Genomic DNA, 17300 nt, shown 5'->3' on the forward strand with positions numbered 1-17300 from the left:
CTTTTCTGCGTTTCATCTGTACCAATGATAGCTTAGCTTGACTTAGGACAGCCTACGAGTCTGTCAGCTGTTTTCTGCACATGCCTGTTGCCTTTTTTCCCAGATACTTAATCTTGAATATGGTGCAGGCATCCTGACCTTGTTAAACTGAGTAGGGTGGAGAAATGTGGTCTTCCCAACACCTGAGTCTATTATTCCAAGTATCTCTATTGTTACTGATCAGGAAATAGCTAAATTAAATCTTCTAAAGAATGGTCTATTTAGGGTGGAAGAGTTTAAAATTCACAGGTCACATAGCTAGGAAGTGTCTGAGACCATATTTGAACCCAGCACCTCCTGCAATATGTTTTTTGATGTCTTTGTCCATTTTAATTATATGTGTATCCCTCTAGCATACAATATACTGGTAGCATATGATTGGCAAATCCACAAAGGCTTTCTTTTCTTTATCACACTTTTTCCTCTGCCTGTGTTGAAAAAAGTGTATTGTTGATCACAAGTGGATTGTATAAGAGTGTAAGGATGGCTCACTGCATCTCACCACATTTGGCAAAAAATGGAGTTACTCTTCAAAATACTTGTTTTGCTCTTTGTGGGTGAGTAGTTCCAGCTTCCCCTTCCCAGACAAAGACAGAAGATCACCAAACCTAGAGCTTCAATCCAGCTGTAGGAAACAGAAATACCCGGCGTCCTCAGTCTGGAAGATTTCTCTCCTTTTTGGAAGAAGGAGGAGATTTTAAACTGTTCCAGAATCTATAATAATCTATAATAAATCCTGTAAGGAGAATGGCAAAAATATAACTTTTTAATGAGTCCCTACCATGTGATATAGAAGCACCAAAATATAACCTGTCCCAAAATGCTTAGTGCAATTTTAAGTTATGGAGGCTTAATTAATTTAAGCTATTGACACTTAAAGCTATATAAAGACATTTGAGCAACCCTTTGTATGCCAAAGAAACTGGAAGTTTTCATTTTCTACTTTATGGTTTTAGTTCTACATTCTTAATGAAACCATCTATTAACAATAGCAATTTTCAGATTACGAACAGCAGTGTGTCCACAGGGGGCAGATTTTGATTTTTAGCAACCAGTTTTAGTTGGTATTTTAGATCAATACGGCAGAACAGATGGATTGCTGGATTTGAAGCCAGGAAGATATGGATTTAAATCTCATCTGACCGAGATTCAGTTCCCCCCCCCCAAATGGGGATAATAATTCTTCTAGTAGCACCTACTTCTTTACAGGGTTGTTTTAAAGGTTAAGTGAGACCAGGGACAGTTTATAGAATCAGGCCTGGAGATGGGAGGTCCTGGGTTCAAATCAGTTCTCAGACACTTCCTAGCTGTGTGACCCTGGGCAAGTCACATTCCCAGTTGCCTAGCCCTTACTGCTCTTCTGCTTCGGAACCAATACTTAGTATCAATTCTAAGACAGAAAGTAAGAGTTATAAAAAAGATCAAGTGAGACCAGCATTGTAAAGTGTTTCACAAATGTTACATTGACATCAAAATGTCAGTTCTTTTCATGGATAATGTGTCAAAGGGTAACAAGTGGAATTCCAGGCCAGGATTTTAGCCATTTATTTGATTGAAGTTTGATGACTTAATGGAGGCTAATTCCAGTGACATGAAGTATATATCCTGGTAATGTGTATTTATGTGCATACATGGGAAAGAATTTTGTTTTTTAAAGTTGTTTTTTAATCCAGACAGATAGAATGCTGTGAAACTGCTGATGAATTCTACAGTACCATGGGAAGATTGACTCAGGAGATGCTGGAGGACAATCTGATAGAGAGCAACGAACTCATGCAGGTGAGTCAGGAGTGAAGGAAATCGGATTTATTTTAGTGAGTGTTTTTCTTTAGTGTTTTATAGAGACTTTTTTTTTTTTTTATAAAAGTAGCATCTTAAATAGAACCAAACTCTTACAGACACAAATCCATGCTGATATAGAGGTTTTTGTGGTTGAAAAAAGTTTAAAAATGCAGTCAACCTGCCTTTTTTTTTTTGCCAAACTGGCATCCATTCTGTCTGCCATCTGTCTGCCTCTGCAGAGGCTGTCCCCATCTCTGGAGAACAGTCCTTTATTTCTACCTTCTAGAGTTCCTAACTTTATTCATCACTCCACTCCTGACCCCTTCTTGATCCTTCTTATCCTTGCATTGTGGTAAGGAACATCCAGATGGCCAGTTCATTTGGGCTGGAGAGTGGAGGAAGGTCATTTGGGGCCAAGTAGGCACCAAACAAAAAGTTTCTATTTTCTCCTAGAGGCGAGGCAGTTGGAATTAAGTGACTGCCTATGGTTACACAGCTAGGAAATATCTGAGGTCACATTTGAACTCAGGTCCTCCTGACTCCAGGCCTGGCACTCTATCCACTCTATCCACACTTCCCTCAAGAGAAGTTTCAGGAGGACAAGTTTTGGCTCAGAAAAATGAAGCTTCCTAAAAATATGAGTTGTCTAACAAGAGAACATAATGCTTTACAAAGCAGAGAGCTCTCCTTCACTGAAGTGTTGAAGCAGAGGCAGGCTAGACATTTATCAGTGATGTTTTGGCAGGAATCTCTGCATTGGGAGTGATTTTACTAAGTGGCTTCTGAGATAAGGCCCCACGTATAGATTCAATGATACTTTGGCTCTGACACAATTGGTAAAATCCCTTCTCTAGAATACTTGCATTTACTGTCTAGTACCACTCCACTGGAAGCAACTGATTCAGTCATCAAAATGCTAGGAGTTGATCATTTTTTTTGCTATAAATATTTAAAGGAACTCATCACTTTGGGGAATGAGAATGTTTTCCACTTGGGAAGTGTTTAGGGCAATAAAATTTTTCCCCCTCAAAATCTACCTGCCTTTTGGCTGTACCAAAGAACATTTAAACATCATACAAATACTATTGAGACTTAAAGAAAGAAAAAAGGAAGCAATCAGAATAAACAATGTGATAGAAGTTAGAGAGACAATAGATACAGAATAATTTAATGAGGAGGTATGATCTTGGAGAAGCCATGTCATGTGGCATAACAAAAAAAACTCAGAAAGCTTCTGGTTTTGGATGTATCCATGGACAAGCCATTTAAAACTTCTGTGTGTCTTAGTTTCTTAGGGATAGTAGTCATGCAGAGAAAATGAGGTAATATATCTGAATTGCTTTGAAAAAACAAAGTACTAAAACACTCTAGTTGTTCTTATTTTTGGATGCATTTCAGCCATATTTTGTTTTCTCAAGTGGCCCATATAAGTAAGCTCTTAGGATCTGTATCCTGTTCTCCTATGTGAGAATTCTCATTCTCATATGAGTCTCAGGTGTCTGAGCAAAGCTTCATTTTCCTCAAGGGGCTCTGGGAATACCCCTGAGAAGCCAGAGGTAAATAATGTTATTCCTTGAGTCCACTGGTGTGCTTCTCCCCAAGATGATCAGTTGAGAATCTGGATTGCATTCTCTCTTGATTTACCACTTGCTGGAACTCTCCCATTTCCATGCTTTTATACATAGTCCAGAGACTCTGATGTATTTCTTAGCCATTCAGAGAAGATTTCCCATCTGGTAGAATTTCCTTTCATTAAATGGCTTTCAAAGACTTTACATACTTCTTCTATGGTCCATGATGAATATTTATTGATTTGCCATTTTATTCATTTTAAAGGGAGGGTAGGAGGATAAATCAGTCAATTCTACCCTTATACTGACTTGAGAGTTTTAAGGGATGTGATAGAGAAATCAGAAGCTCTGAGCTAATTAAAAAGGAAAGCTACCCCCTTTTATGGACTGTCAGCCAACTTTGGTTGAATCATCCTACATGGGAATCGGGATCATTAACCGAAGAGCTTCTATATCATCTATATCATCATCTATATTTAGAAAGGTTAAATCATGTCCTGAGTGAATTAGTTGGTAGATGCATTGTAGCCATCTTTTATTTTCTAACTAGAATTTGAGCATAAAATTATAGAGCAACACAAATCTCTGACAGCTACCTCCCTTAAATTCTCTCCACTTCAGCCCTCAGTATTCTAATTCTTGCAATTTGTCCCATAGCTTTTAGGTTTTCCCCCTCCTATGGAGAAAAATCAGTTATAATGTTGACTTACCTGACCCTTCAGGCATGGATATGTCCAATGACATCACAAGGACATTGTAAAAATCACAAAAAGGCTTTTAAAATAATAAAATGCTATACAAGTTAAGGTAGCATTATTATAACTTTTTTTCCCTTGAGATCCTTTTTGACTTATGATTGGGAGTCCACTGACTTTGACACATATTAATTCAAGGAGAGCAACCATGATGGCAAACAATCTTGAGTTCATACTCATGAGAATTTATTGGAAGTAGTTAACACAAAGAGGGAACATAGTAGCTATCTTAAATTACTTGAACGGCTAACATGTTTAATATATTTTCCCTAAACTTTTCTAGTTTGTCCTCAAGGGGCAGAACTAGGGGTAGTTTTTACAAACTGTGGAGAGGCAGATTGAAGTTTGCTAGAAGGAAAAACTTCCCAAGAATTAGAGCTATACAAAGATGAAATGTTTTGTATTGGGAGGTAGTGGGTTCTCCATCTCTTTGGTGATCTTTATGTGAAGACAACTTTTTAAAGATATTGTGTCGTAGAAGTTATTATCCTTTTTTGGGTCATGGACTCTTTTTTGGCAATCTGGGGAAATCTATAAACCCTTTCTTGGGATAATGTCTTAAAATGCACTTAAATATGTAACATTATACCTTTATCGTTATTATTAAGTTAATATATTGCAAATAGTATGATTAAATATATGTTACTATCAAATTTTATTTATTATTAATAAATATATGCTTTTAAATATATAGGATTATAGAGGAAACTATATTGAAATAAAGATGTAATATTTTTCCCCCATCCAAGTTCATGGACTCCTGGAAATCTATCTATGGACCTCTTCTGTTGTTGATGGACTCCAGATTTAAGGACCCCTGCTATAAGACATATTTGTTTCTGTACATGGTTTGGAGTAGATGGCCACTGAGATCCCTTATGACTATCAAAATCTGATTCTGTAACAGAGGGAGAGAGTACATAATAATACATGTCATTTAGATGGTGTTTTGAAGTAAAGTACCTTATGTATGTTATCTATCTCATTTGTGAAACAACAACCCTATGAAGTAGGCATTCTAAGCATTTTTATTTTCATTTAACGGATGAGGAAATAAAAGCTCTAAAACACAACTTCTCATTTTTGTTCACACAGCAAGAAGTGTCAGAGGTCAAAAGTAAGCCCATATTTTCTTGACTCACTGGGCCCAATACTCTTCATTGTGCCATATATCTATATCTATATTCTCTCTGTCTCTGTCTCTGTCTGTCTCTGTCTCTGTCTCTCTCTCAGAGATGAACAGAGACATTTGACTGTTGTTAGGTAGACACTTCAAAGACTAGTTTTGAGGTCAATATGATTGAATTGCTTTGTTGAATGACTGTCTCGAGAAGCTGGAGGAAAAATCCTTATGCTATATTGATGAGGAAAAAATGAAATCTGATTAAAAGTTGAGATTCTAAACTTTTTTGATTACTCATCAATATAAATAGACATTTTAGGTGTTTCCTCTGTAGAGAGCTATAAACCATGCACCACTGTCCTAGTATACTAATGTACATTACAAAAGATGTGTAAAATAAAAAATTTAGAAAGAGAAAAAAGATGCAATAGTTTAATTTGACTTAAAAAAATCCTTTTGCTGCCAATAAAATTATCGTGAATGCTTCTTCGTGAAAACAATGCAATGGATTTGAAAATATTACTTTGACACTTTGGGCTATTACAGGGATTTCTGAAGATCTGGCTCTGTGTTTGCCTTCTATGGCTAGTTGGTTTTAATGGTCCTCATAACTGAAGCAGACACATGGATCCCAATGGAAAAAGTACATCATTGGTTGTGCTTGTTAGATACCAATTTTTCAATCTCATTTAGTTCCTATTTGAACCCTTTCATTGATTGGGAATTCAGTGTTCTGGCTGCGGGGAGAAACACAAATGATTTCTTTAAATATAAATTTAGAAATCCCACTAAGAGCTCGTGGTTTCCACCTCTTCTTGTTTCTCACACCTTTTTCTCTTTTGAAATGAACAATTAACAACTTCCCTCAGAGCTCATTCACAGCCTTGGGAAAAGGTGACAGTTTGGAAAAAACGCCTTCATTTGTTCAATCATGAGATCATCCACCAGATTTAATGTTTACCCAAACCTCTGATCTTTGATGTCTATATATAATTATATATACAGAGAGGCAATTGCCTCTCTTCTTCCCGGACGAATTAGGGAAGAGCAGGGGACGTCACAGAAACAGTAGGGATCCCTGAGCACCATTGATGACTTTGGGAACTCTTGCTTTTCCATCAGTATTGCATTGTGGAAAAAACACGCGATGAGGTCCAGGAGCTAAGTTTGAGTCCTGGTTCGGTTAAACCTGTGAAAAGAACCCCTTCCCTTGGAGAATGAGTGCTTACCTACAAAACTAGAATATTTTCCTCCCAACCTTTCCTTCACATGGTGGGAAGTAGGGCTTCCATAGAGATTCAGCAGCTCTCTAGGATCAGTGAAGACCATTTGAAGACAACATTGCCAACTCGTATTTCTCTTTTTCAGACTGTTTATTCCATGGCTCAGTTCCCTTTCCCTCAATTGGCAGAGCTAAGGGAGAAATACACCTACAACATCACTCCATTCCCAGCCACAGTGAAACCCACTTCAGTTTCTGGGTAAGTGGATTTTCTTAGGGACTGAAGATCCTTTCAAATAGGATGCAAGTTCCTTTTTCTTTTTTTAGCCCTTCCCTTCTCTCTTAGAATCCACACATATCGTTGGTTTAAGGCAGAAGAGCAGTAAGAGTTAGGCAATCAGGCTTAAGTGACTTGCTCCAGGGACACACAGCTAGGAATAAAATGTGAACTCCTTGAAATCGAGGACTGTTTTGATTTTTATCTTTGCAACTGCAATGCCTTGTATATTGCAGGCACTTAATCAATCTTTGTTGAATGAAAGGGAATATTACTACTGAAACATTCACTAACGACAACATTTTAGGGATAACGCCACATGGAGAACCATAAGCCACTCCCTCCCCTCTAGATTCAGGAGAGGATCTCAGAGCAAATCATGATGGTGGGATGATGTAGTTTCCAAAGCAGTTGAAAACATTTGTAAGCATCATTTGTAGGGGGAAACTGGCAACCAGTGAAGGAGATGCTTTAAAAATCACTCTTCAATCACTCTTTAAAAAACCTTCTCCTAGACGGCTTGGCAGGACCAGAGACAGTGATGAAGAGAATGACCTAGATGATGAGGATGCTATCATCAACGCAGTTGGATGTCTTGGACCTTTCAGTGGTTTCCTGGCCCCAGAACTCCAGAAGTATCAAAAGCAAGTTAAAGGTAGGCAGAATCTCATCTTAATCTGTTTTATATCATTATGATCCTCTGAGTCCAATCGAATGAGCTCAGGACTGTACTGGAGCCAATTGGTAAATTTTCAGTGTAAGCATTTGCACCTTACATATCAGGCTTGATTTTGTTGTTTTATTGATTGTCTGGGCTTAAGAAAAATGATAGAGAAGGGGCAGCTCTGTGGCATAGTACATAGAGCTCTGGGGCTAGAATTGAGAGGACCTGAGTTCAAATCTGGCCTTAGACACTTCCTAGCTGTGACCCTGGTCACCTTTGCCTAGCTTTTACCTCTCTTCTGTCTTGGAACCAATACCCAAACATTGCTGCTAAAACTGTATTCTGTAGCTGATCCATTTTGCTAGTCTAGTTGCTGCCTAAAAATCTTTACAAAAATATTTTCATTCGTCTCCAATGATATAGGAATCTCTCTACAAAGAAGATATTGTTTGTAAAGCAAGTCTACTTGGATGAAATGTAACATTGCCTTAAAATTTGATAGGTCTTATATGTTCTTATTTTTTAGGGAATAGATTTATGGTGGGAAACAGTAGAGGAGAGTTAAAAATTGCAGAATTGGGACCTGAGTGACCAGAAAAGTAGGAAGGTAAGAGTTTCCTTGGCAAAGTCACTGGAGTAGTTTGCCATCTCTTTCTCCAGCTCATTTTACAGATGAGAAAACTGAGGCAAACAGGATTAAGTGACTTGTCCAGGATCATATAGCTGGTAAATGTCTGAGGCCAGATTTGAACTCTTAAAAGTGAATCTTCCTGACTTCAAATCCAGTGCCACCTCTCTACTCCACTAGGTATGGTGAGGGGGAGAGGGAGCATATTTCAGCCTGAGGAGATCACGTGTACCAGGACATTGAGGTAGGATGAGTTCTAGGTGCCAGGGAACAGCTGGCCAGGTCAGTCTGACTGGAACAGAGGGTGAATTGTCTGTAATTGTGTCTCTTTCCATAAGACCTAAATGGAAGAAAAGTGAGGAGGTATAATAGGAAACTCAGTAGGGAGAGTTCTTACTCTCTTGTGACAAGCAGTGAAAAACCTTGGAAAGTTTTTAAAACGCCTGTATTCCCTTTTCAGAGACAGAAAAATAGGAGGAGAAATGCTCAATTTCTGAGATGATAATCATTTTCAAAGCGGGTCAGGAAGAAGATGAAAGCTGCTTGACTCGGTCTCCCCCAAACTTAAACTTAAAACTCGCCCCCCAAAACAAGCAAAAATTGCATTAAGATCTTTGAGACACACACACACACACACATGCACACACGTATATTTATTTATTTATATGGGTGAGACCTTTCCCAATGCCCATGAACTCCTTGGGGCACATTTCTGGGTCCAAGATGACATCTAATTTAGAGACTGGCCTCAGACATTTACTAGCTATCTGACTGCACAAATTGTTTCGCAGCCCTGCCAGCAGTTAATTTCTATGTCTGTCATCTCCTCGCTCCACTCCCTACCACTTAGCATCTTTATTTGTCCTCATCTCTGCCAGTTTGATGGATTAGTGTTGTTAGGTGAAAGCTTGGATTGGCTTTAGTTTGCAGCTCCCTTCTTCTTATTAATGATTTGGAGCATTATTTCATACAATTCCTGATGGCTTATATTTAACTACCTGCCCCTAAGTTCACTGAGGTAACTCCTAGCTCCTGCATCCACAGGGGAAGAGGGGGATGGCCCCCCTAGGTTCAAGGTCCTCCTTGGGTCTGCATCCCATCAAACTAGCGCTCAGTGGTCAGTCAGAGAACTCCACAGTTCAAAGCAAATACATTTAGTGAATGGGCACAGTAAGAAAGCCCACCCATCATTTCTTCTATAAATCTGGGCTTCCTTTCCATATATCATCAGTAGGAAGAATAGACACGTGTAGGGAACATGTGTGGAAGGGCAAACCCAAAAGGCACACTTGTGTTCAGGGTGTCAACATGGAGGTGACACTGATAAATGAACCAAGGGCCATTGGTAGAGGAGAGAAGTAACCTTGTCCTGCCCTCTTGTGGTTGCAGAGCCTCTGCTCAATGGCACTCAGACAAGATCCCATTGGCTGTTATCCCATTGGACAGTCTCCATCAGACATTTCTTGGTTGGGTGCTTCCCCACGGGATGTTTTTTATTGCTTTGTGCTTCTGACTCAGCTGAAATTCTCTTCCTTTAAGGAAGACCAGACTACGATGGGCTAGGCAATTTGATCTTGAAACTTGCAGGTTTTTCCTCTCTATTGTCATTTTATTAATTTATTTTTATTATCGTGCAAAGCCCACTTCCAAATTGGTCCTTTTTGTAAGAGCACACCTGTACATAACCAAACCCCAAAGTAAAATCATAAATATACTGATGGGGAAGATAGTATGCTTTAATCCACATCCATCTGACTTTAACAGTTCTTTTTCTGGAGGCAGATTGCATTCCCTTTCATAAATCTTTCAGGATTGTCCCAGATCATTGCATTTCAGAATTGTTAGATATTTTAGAATATCTTATTTTAATTTTAGCTTTAATTAATTTTAATTTATTAGAGTTAATAAAAATATAATATTTTAGAAAAGGCTAAAACTCTTGCCTGGTACCAGCCAAAATTCTCCCCTGTTTCTTCAGAGTCTTGCCTATAAAGCCTCTGCTCTCTCTGGCTGGAGATTCTCTGTCCCAAGTGCCAATCCTCCCAGGTAGATAATGCCCTTAGGCTTATGCTTTTCCTTGATCTTGACTTCTGATCTCTGTGGTTGCAGGTTCTGTGTGAAACCCTCTTCTATCTTAAGGTGAGCATTCCATAGCTTTCCAATTTTAATTTCGGAAGTCTTGACTATAAACTAGGTAATGGTTATTTGCTCAGCAACAACCAAATTGTGCTGGTTCCTTAGTTTCCTACCAAAAAGCCTCTTCTGTTTTCTTTTGTAGATGAGGAGGTAGAGGGAAAGGAATAGCAACAAAGATTATTTCAAGGGACAGGTTAAAGTCTCCTTGATAGACTGTCATCCAAACCATTGCAGGTTCATCTACCAGCACAGGGACCCACATTTCTCCATGTTATCTACAGGGACATGATGGAAGACTGGCCCATACATTGCTGAAATCTTGATTCTCTTTCTGCCATTTCCCTGGGATGCCAACCAAATAATGATAGCAAAAAGGGAAATGAGGTTGACCTGAGCTGGACTTGTTCTTCATGAAATCAGGTTACTCTTATTAGCAATTGTGGCATTCTGTCTTCACATCGTGGAAGGAGGGGGCCCAGTGAAGTGTAAAGGTTGAGAAAGAACACAGGTGGCATGGAACATGTTGGAAGCTCTCTGGAGGTGGCAGAGAACAGCTTGGGTGAGGTATGGGCTGCTTGCATCAGTAATTCTCTCAGGACCGTGTAGCTAGAGTAATATATTTTTTCTTTGAACCCTTTTTTTCTTAGAATGGAACCATCTATTAATTAGTTAGCCTGGGTATGTTGGAGCAGCAGAAAAAAGGAATAGAGCCAGCACATCCTTGGTCAAACTGACCTAGAGCAGAAAGACCAAGAGAGGAGAACGTAGGGACTAGAGACCAGATGCAGTTCAGAGGAGCAAGGTTGAGGATCCTGGGTGTCCTCCCTTGGGCTCTCCATTGGTGTGGGGCTTACCCTTGGGAATCTCTGTCCATCCCTGGGTTTGTGTGTTGGTCATCTTCAGAGATCAAATGTGGCATATTCTAGAGTGAGAGAGATGCTGAGGGAAGATGGAGGAAATTTCCCAGGTTTTCCAAGAATTGCCAGAGAAAATAATAGAACTGAACTGATTCCACCTATTAAAATGGACAAAATTACATAACTCCAGCTAAGCCGTTGATGTTGCATAGGGGTCCTTCTCTCTGCCCATCTTGGATCCCATTTCCTTTTTGTTTTTTTCTTAAACACCAAAACTCCCATCCATTTCTATATACCAAGATGTAGAAATGATGATCATAGTTGAAACTACAGATTGACTATGTATATCTTGCTTTATTAAACAGGTATATAATGTGGGGGTAGCCAGGTGGTGCAGTGAATAGAATACTGATCCTGTAGTCAGGAGTGCCTGAGTTCAAATCTGGCCTCAGACACACTAGCTGTGTGACTCTGGGCAAGTCATTTAGCTCTGCCTAAAAAAAATATGATGAATTCCACATGCTACTTTCTAAGTGTCTTATATATACAATTCATTTTCCACAGCAACTCTTGCAAACTTCTCTTTCCACCATCAACCCCCATTTGTATCCTCCAAAAAGAGCCTTAGTTTTCTGTTTACCTGAGATTGAAATGATCTGATGTGAGCTTTCTTGCCATCATAACTTGTTCCTACAGTCTTTCCCAGAATTCTACCCCTCTCTTCTTCTTCCTTCCCAGGCACGGAAGAAGGGCTGCTATCATATGATGGCTATTTCCCCTGCCTGTATCCTTGCTCCTGTTCCTTCCCGCATCCTCCAAAGCCTTCCTTTATCAGATATTTCTTCTGTCTCACATTCTTTCATGCTCCTTTATCATTAGCTCCTTATAATAGCCAACTTAGGATCATTGATTTAGGGCTGAAAGGGAACTTGGGAATTCATCATTTAAGAGATGAGGAAATTTACACCTTGATAAATAATCATGATAATGAGGATTCCCAACATTTCTGTCTTGATTGCTCTGTTCTAGGCATGGTGCTAAGAGCTTTAAGACCTGCCAGAGGTTACATGCTAAGTAAGGATAGCAAAGTGGGATTTGAACTTACATCCTCTGACTTAAAATCTGGCACAGTTCTTTATTCTAACACATTAACATTATAGATGATATAATAATTTTGCTATTATGTCACATATAATAATGACAAAACAGTTTATATTATGAAAATATATGATCCTATTATATGAATAAAAGCACTATAATATTCATATTATTATAAAATTATATTATGTTGTGTATTATAAGAATAATGCACATTTATATAGTTCTTTAAGGCTTGCAGAGTGTATAGTAGCCACGTTCTCTCATTTGATTCTCACAACAAATTTTTTTTTAAACAAATGAAGAGCCCTAGTGCTTAGAGAGGTTATTAGATGTCCGGTTATACAGCTAGTAAGTGTCTGAGGTGGCATTTGAACTCTGCTCTTCTGACTCTGAGTTTAACACTCTAAGTTCTGAATTTGGCCAAATTTCCTCTGTCTTAAGAAAAGATCTTCCTTTCCCTCTTCTAGTCAGGGCTGTGCTGGTAAAAGTCAGCTCTCCGAGAACAAAGTCCATACAGTGTACTTTTAATCTTAGTCCATATTATTAACATTTTTGCCACCATTTTCTTAAGTCAAGATAATCAATAAATCCAAAGATCAAGCCTTGATTCATAGCATTTGTTAATTTCAAATACTCCCATTGAAAAATTTAATGAGTGGCTCCTGTACCAGTTGGCTTCAACACATCTGTGTTTCTTAATTCACCTAGCTCCCATCTCATCTTTCTCTCCTTCTCTGCTAACCTTCTTAACAAAAATTATCTACACAAACGAATTCAGTGTTGTTACCACCTTCTTAATTTTGATCTTCAGGTATTCCTTTTAAAAAAAACCTAATAAAAATCCAGTTTTTTTATATAAGAAGTTTTTCCTGTATTTTGAAATGTTTATGTTAATGATTGTCAGTATTTTGTGTGGTGTAAATATGTAATGTGCCTGTGTGTGTTTAGTTGTTTTAGTCATTTGTGACTCCATCTAGGTTTTTCTTGCCAAAAAAAACCCCAAACCCCAAAACTGACCATTCCTTCTCCAGCCCATCTTACAGATGAGGAAACTGAGGCAAACAGGGTGAAGTGACTTGCCTAGAGTCACATAGCTAGTATGTGTCTGAGGCCAAAGAAGGACAGAGCCAATTAAAGTTTTAATATGTAAAAATGAAAATCTAAAACAATTTCCTATGCCTGCCTGATGCCCCAGTTTCCTCACTACTGACTCTAATCTCATCCATCTGCAGTCAGGCTTTAAGTGACCCCTGATTGATCCAGTTTTAACTTTTAGCAAAGAAGAAGTCCGACCAAATTCTTTCAATGACACAAATATGGTGCTGATACCTAAGCCAGGAAGACCAGAAATAGAGAAAGAAAATTACAGACTAATTTCTAGTTTTAACTTAAAAAAAAATTCAGGACTCATCTTCCTTGACCTCATTGCAGCTCTGGCCACTGCTGCCCACCCTGTCCTCCTGCATATTCTATCCTCCCCCAGCTTCAGAGCCAGCAGCTCTCCTGATTCTCTTCCTGCCTCTTCAATCACTCATTCCCTGATTCCTCATCTTCCCAGCCTGTTAAGATGGATATTGCTATAGGGAAGGAGCTATGCTAAGCATTTTTTACAACCCTATAAGGTAGGTGCTAGGGCAACTAGGTGGTGCAATAGATAGTGCCTAATGTAGAGTCAGAAAAACTCCTCTTCCTGAGTTCAAATGTGAACTCAGACACTTCCTAATTGTGCGACTCTGACCAAATCAGTTAACTCTTTTTGCCTCAGTTTCCTCATCTATAAAATGAGATGGAGAAGGCAATGACAAATCCGACATCTCTGCTGAGAAAACCCCAAAAGGGGTCATGAAGTTAGACACAACTGAAATGACTGAACAACAACAAAAAATAGATGCTGTTATCCTCATTTTTATAGTTGAGATGATCAAGTCAAATGGAAATTAAATAACTTATCTGTGGTCATACAGATAGTGTCTGAGGCCAGATTTGGACACAAGTCTTCCTGCCTCCAGACTCAATGCATCAACTAGCTAGGTCTAGGTGAAAAGCCTATCTCTCCTTTGTTCTTGCTTTAAATATAGGATCCTAAAAAGCTCTCTTTGTTGTTGCTAGAGTTTTTTCAAAGTTCTAATTAATTCTTGACTTTAGCCTTCTTGACATTATGTTCATAGCCTTGGGCAGATGAGAACAATTTGTTGCAGTGGCCATGAAGGTGACTGAAGAGACAATTTGGAGCACCTTTTTTTATATCTTTGTTATTTATTTTTTTAATTGATAAATTCTATTTAGTTAATTTAGAATATTTTTCCATGGTTACATGATTCATATTCTTTCCTTCCCCTCCTCCCCTCCCTCCCTTGATCAATGTTTTATTGATCAAGACCTATTTCCATATTATTGATATCTGCACTATGGTGATCACTTAGAGTCTGCATCCCCAATCATATCCCCATTGACCCTTGTGATCAAGCAGTTGTTTTTCTTCTGTGTTTCTACTTTGTGGAGTACTTTAGAGTATTTGTCCTGACTTTAGTCTTGCCTCTGGTATTGGATGACTGGAAGAAAGAATGAAGCCAAGGACTTTGTACAACTCTGCCTCAGTCATCTGCAACTCAAGATATTGCTCTGTGATGCCATTGATCCTCTTAGAAAACAAAAAACAAACAACAACTTCTCAGAGTTGTGAGAGTCAAATGAGATCAGCTTTGTAAAGGGAACTGCAAACCTTAAAGTGCTCTATAAATCTAGTATTTATTTTTTGCAATTCTTAACTTCTCATGGTTAGTTTTTCTAGCTGTAAAATGAGATGTTTGGACCAATGACCTCTCACTCTATGATGCTATAGTATTAATGCTAAGATCCACTTTGGCATTCTACCTTATCCCTAACATTCAAAGAAAGCCAAGATATCGCAAACGAGAGAAATATTAGCAGAGTTTGTATGTTTATGCTGTAGTTTCAAGTCCATAATTTAGATTGTAAAATTAAATGAAGCATTGGGTTTTCTGAATCAAACCAAACAAATTGTATAAATAGGTAAATTGACTCCTCCTCCTTCTTTCTTTCTTTCTTTCTTTCTTTCTTTCTTTCTTTCTTTCTTTCTTTCTTTCTTTCTTTCTTTCTTTCTTTCTTTCTTTCTTTCTTTCTTTCTTTCTTTCTTTCTTTCTTTCTTTCTTTCTTTCTTTCTTTCTTTCTTTCTTTCTTTCTTTCTTTCTTTCTTTCTTTCTTTCTTTCTTTCTTTCTTTCTTTCTTTCTTTCTTTCTTTCTTTCTTTCTTTCTTCTCCTCCTCCTCCTCCTCCTCCTCCTCCTCCTCCTCCTCCTCCTTCTCCTTCTCCTTCTCCTCCTCGTCCTCCTTCTCCTTCTTCTTTTTGCAGTTAAAAATAATACCCTGCCTTTCTAAGGATCATACAACATTTGAATCCTATTGGACGCCCATGCCTAAATGCCCCTTCCCTCCCATATTGAACCTTTTTATCTTTTTCTGCTCTCTTTGTTTTTTTTCTGATTCTAGATCAAAGTGAAGAACAGAGTCTGGGCTCTAATAACATTGCTGAGCTAAGCCCAGGAGCAATCAATTCTTGTCGCAGTGAGTACCATGCTGCCTTTAACAGCATGATGATGGAACGCATGACAACAGACATCAATGCCCTGAAGCGACAATATTCCCGAATCAAAAAGAAGCAGCAACAACAGGTTCACCAGGTGTATATAAGGGCAGGTAATGGAAAGTTTTGCTTGCTTCAGTTTTGCACGATTCAAACCACTGTGAATGAGAGGCAAAGAGACCTTGGCCATATGGTCAATGGCAATACAGTCTCTGTAATCCTGTTAGAGCAACCCATATGCTGAGCATATCCCCTTTATTTTATTTTATCAGGCTCCAAAGAAGAAAACGATCTTGGGGTCTTATTAAATTCCAAGGACCAGTCAGCCAATGGTATTTAGACATGCCTTTGATCACTGGGCTAGTGGAGATGCTTTCTCTGTTGATTCTGCTAAGTGTAAATCTCTTCCATCCTTAGACTTGAGTCTTTGTGTGCGTGTGTGTGTGTGTGTGTGTGTGTGTTAGGTGTGGTATACCATACCTGAAAATCAAAATCATTATTATCAGTAAACTAAATCATATGCTTGTTCTTTATGCAACAAACGCACTACTAAAAATTTCCACCAAACGATCCCTTTAAAAGGACATGCCATGACAATGAGAAAGTAAAATACTGTGGAGTCCAGTGAGCTCTCTTGAGTAGAGTATGGTGCTATGGATGTCAAAGTCATGGATTTATAGATTCCATGGTTTCCATTTACCCTTCTCTCACCCTGTTCTGATCATATGGAAAACAGAATGGAAGAGAGTAGGCAGATTGATACCAAAACATCACCATAGCTGGAAAAACCATCCAAAGACATGTGCCCTACTCATGGTAGGTCGGTAGTAGTTTGTTGTACAAAGGATGACATGTTTGTAGCACAATTTTGTGGTACTTTTCCCAAGGATTGTAAAAAGCTTTTTTGATTTTCCATAATCCCAATCATCAATATGGCTGAAGGCTTAATAAATGCTGCTAGCTGTTGGGTTGATTCTGGTCACATAGCTAACAGAAATGGCATCTTCTTAAAACTAAAACAAGGCATACATTTCCCATATTCTTTAGATACATATGACTGATTTTGTACAGAAACTGAATTTTTGTTGCTTAAAGTACAGGAATGATGAGAAGCAACATGAAAGGGTAGACTATTTTAAATCATCAGCAAGTAAATAGCAGGGTGCTTGGGCTTATGGGACATAGCTGTTAGTTCACAAATAGTCCATTGGTTCATGCTTTGGATCCCAGGAAATTAAGGACCTTCATTGATTTAGAAGGGCAAGGGACCTTAGAGACATCTAGTTTTATTTTATAAATAAGCAAACTGGTTTTCTCAAAGGCATACAGGTACTAAGCAGGAAAGGTAGCATTTGAACACAGGTCCTTCAAATCTAAATCCAGCATTTTCTTTAGTGAATTCACATTTAGAAACAAATCTCACTGGAGCAATTAATACATCTTACATTTAGACTAACCCAGAAGAACCAGGATGAGGCATTCGTAATAATCTCTGGCTCTTCTGTTTCCATTGCCCCTAGAAGGATACTTGCCTTTGAGACAG

General features: G+C 38.5%; 1 protein-coding gene across 4 annotated transcripts in view; it reads left to right on the forward strand.

The window, feature by feature from the left end:
* TBC1D30 (TBC1 domain family member 30) overlaps positions 1–17300 on the forward strand; it is a 144894-nt gene that overhangs the window by 120032 nt on the left and 7562 nt on the right. For 2 of the 4 annotated variants that reach the window (XM_056800713.1, XM_056800715.1), the window contains 5 exons: positions 1713–1818; positions 6639–6751; positions 7285–7424; positions 15664–15870; positions 16030–16089. In XM_056800713.1, coding sequence (XP_056656691.1) covers positions 1713–1818; positions 6639–6751; positions 7285–7424; positions 15664–15870; positions 16030–16089 — 626 coding nt within the window. The remainder of the gene's footprint in view (positions 1–1712; positions 1819–6638; positions 6752–7284; positions 7425–15663; positions 15871–16029; positions 16090–17300) is intronic. The other 2 variants (XM_056800714.1, XM_001381477.4) reach the window with 1 other exon arrangement.

This window comes from Monodelphis domestica, chromosome 5, assembly GCF_027887165.1.
Source record: "Monodelphis domestica isolate mMonDom1 chromosome 5, mMonDom1.pri, whole genome shotgun sequence".
In the NCBI taxonomy this organism is placed as follows: Eukaryota; Metazoa; Chordata; class Mammalia; order Didelphimorphia; family Didelphidae; genus Monodelphis; species Monodelphis domestica.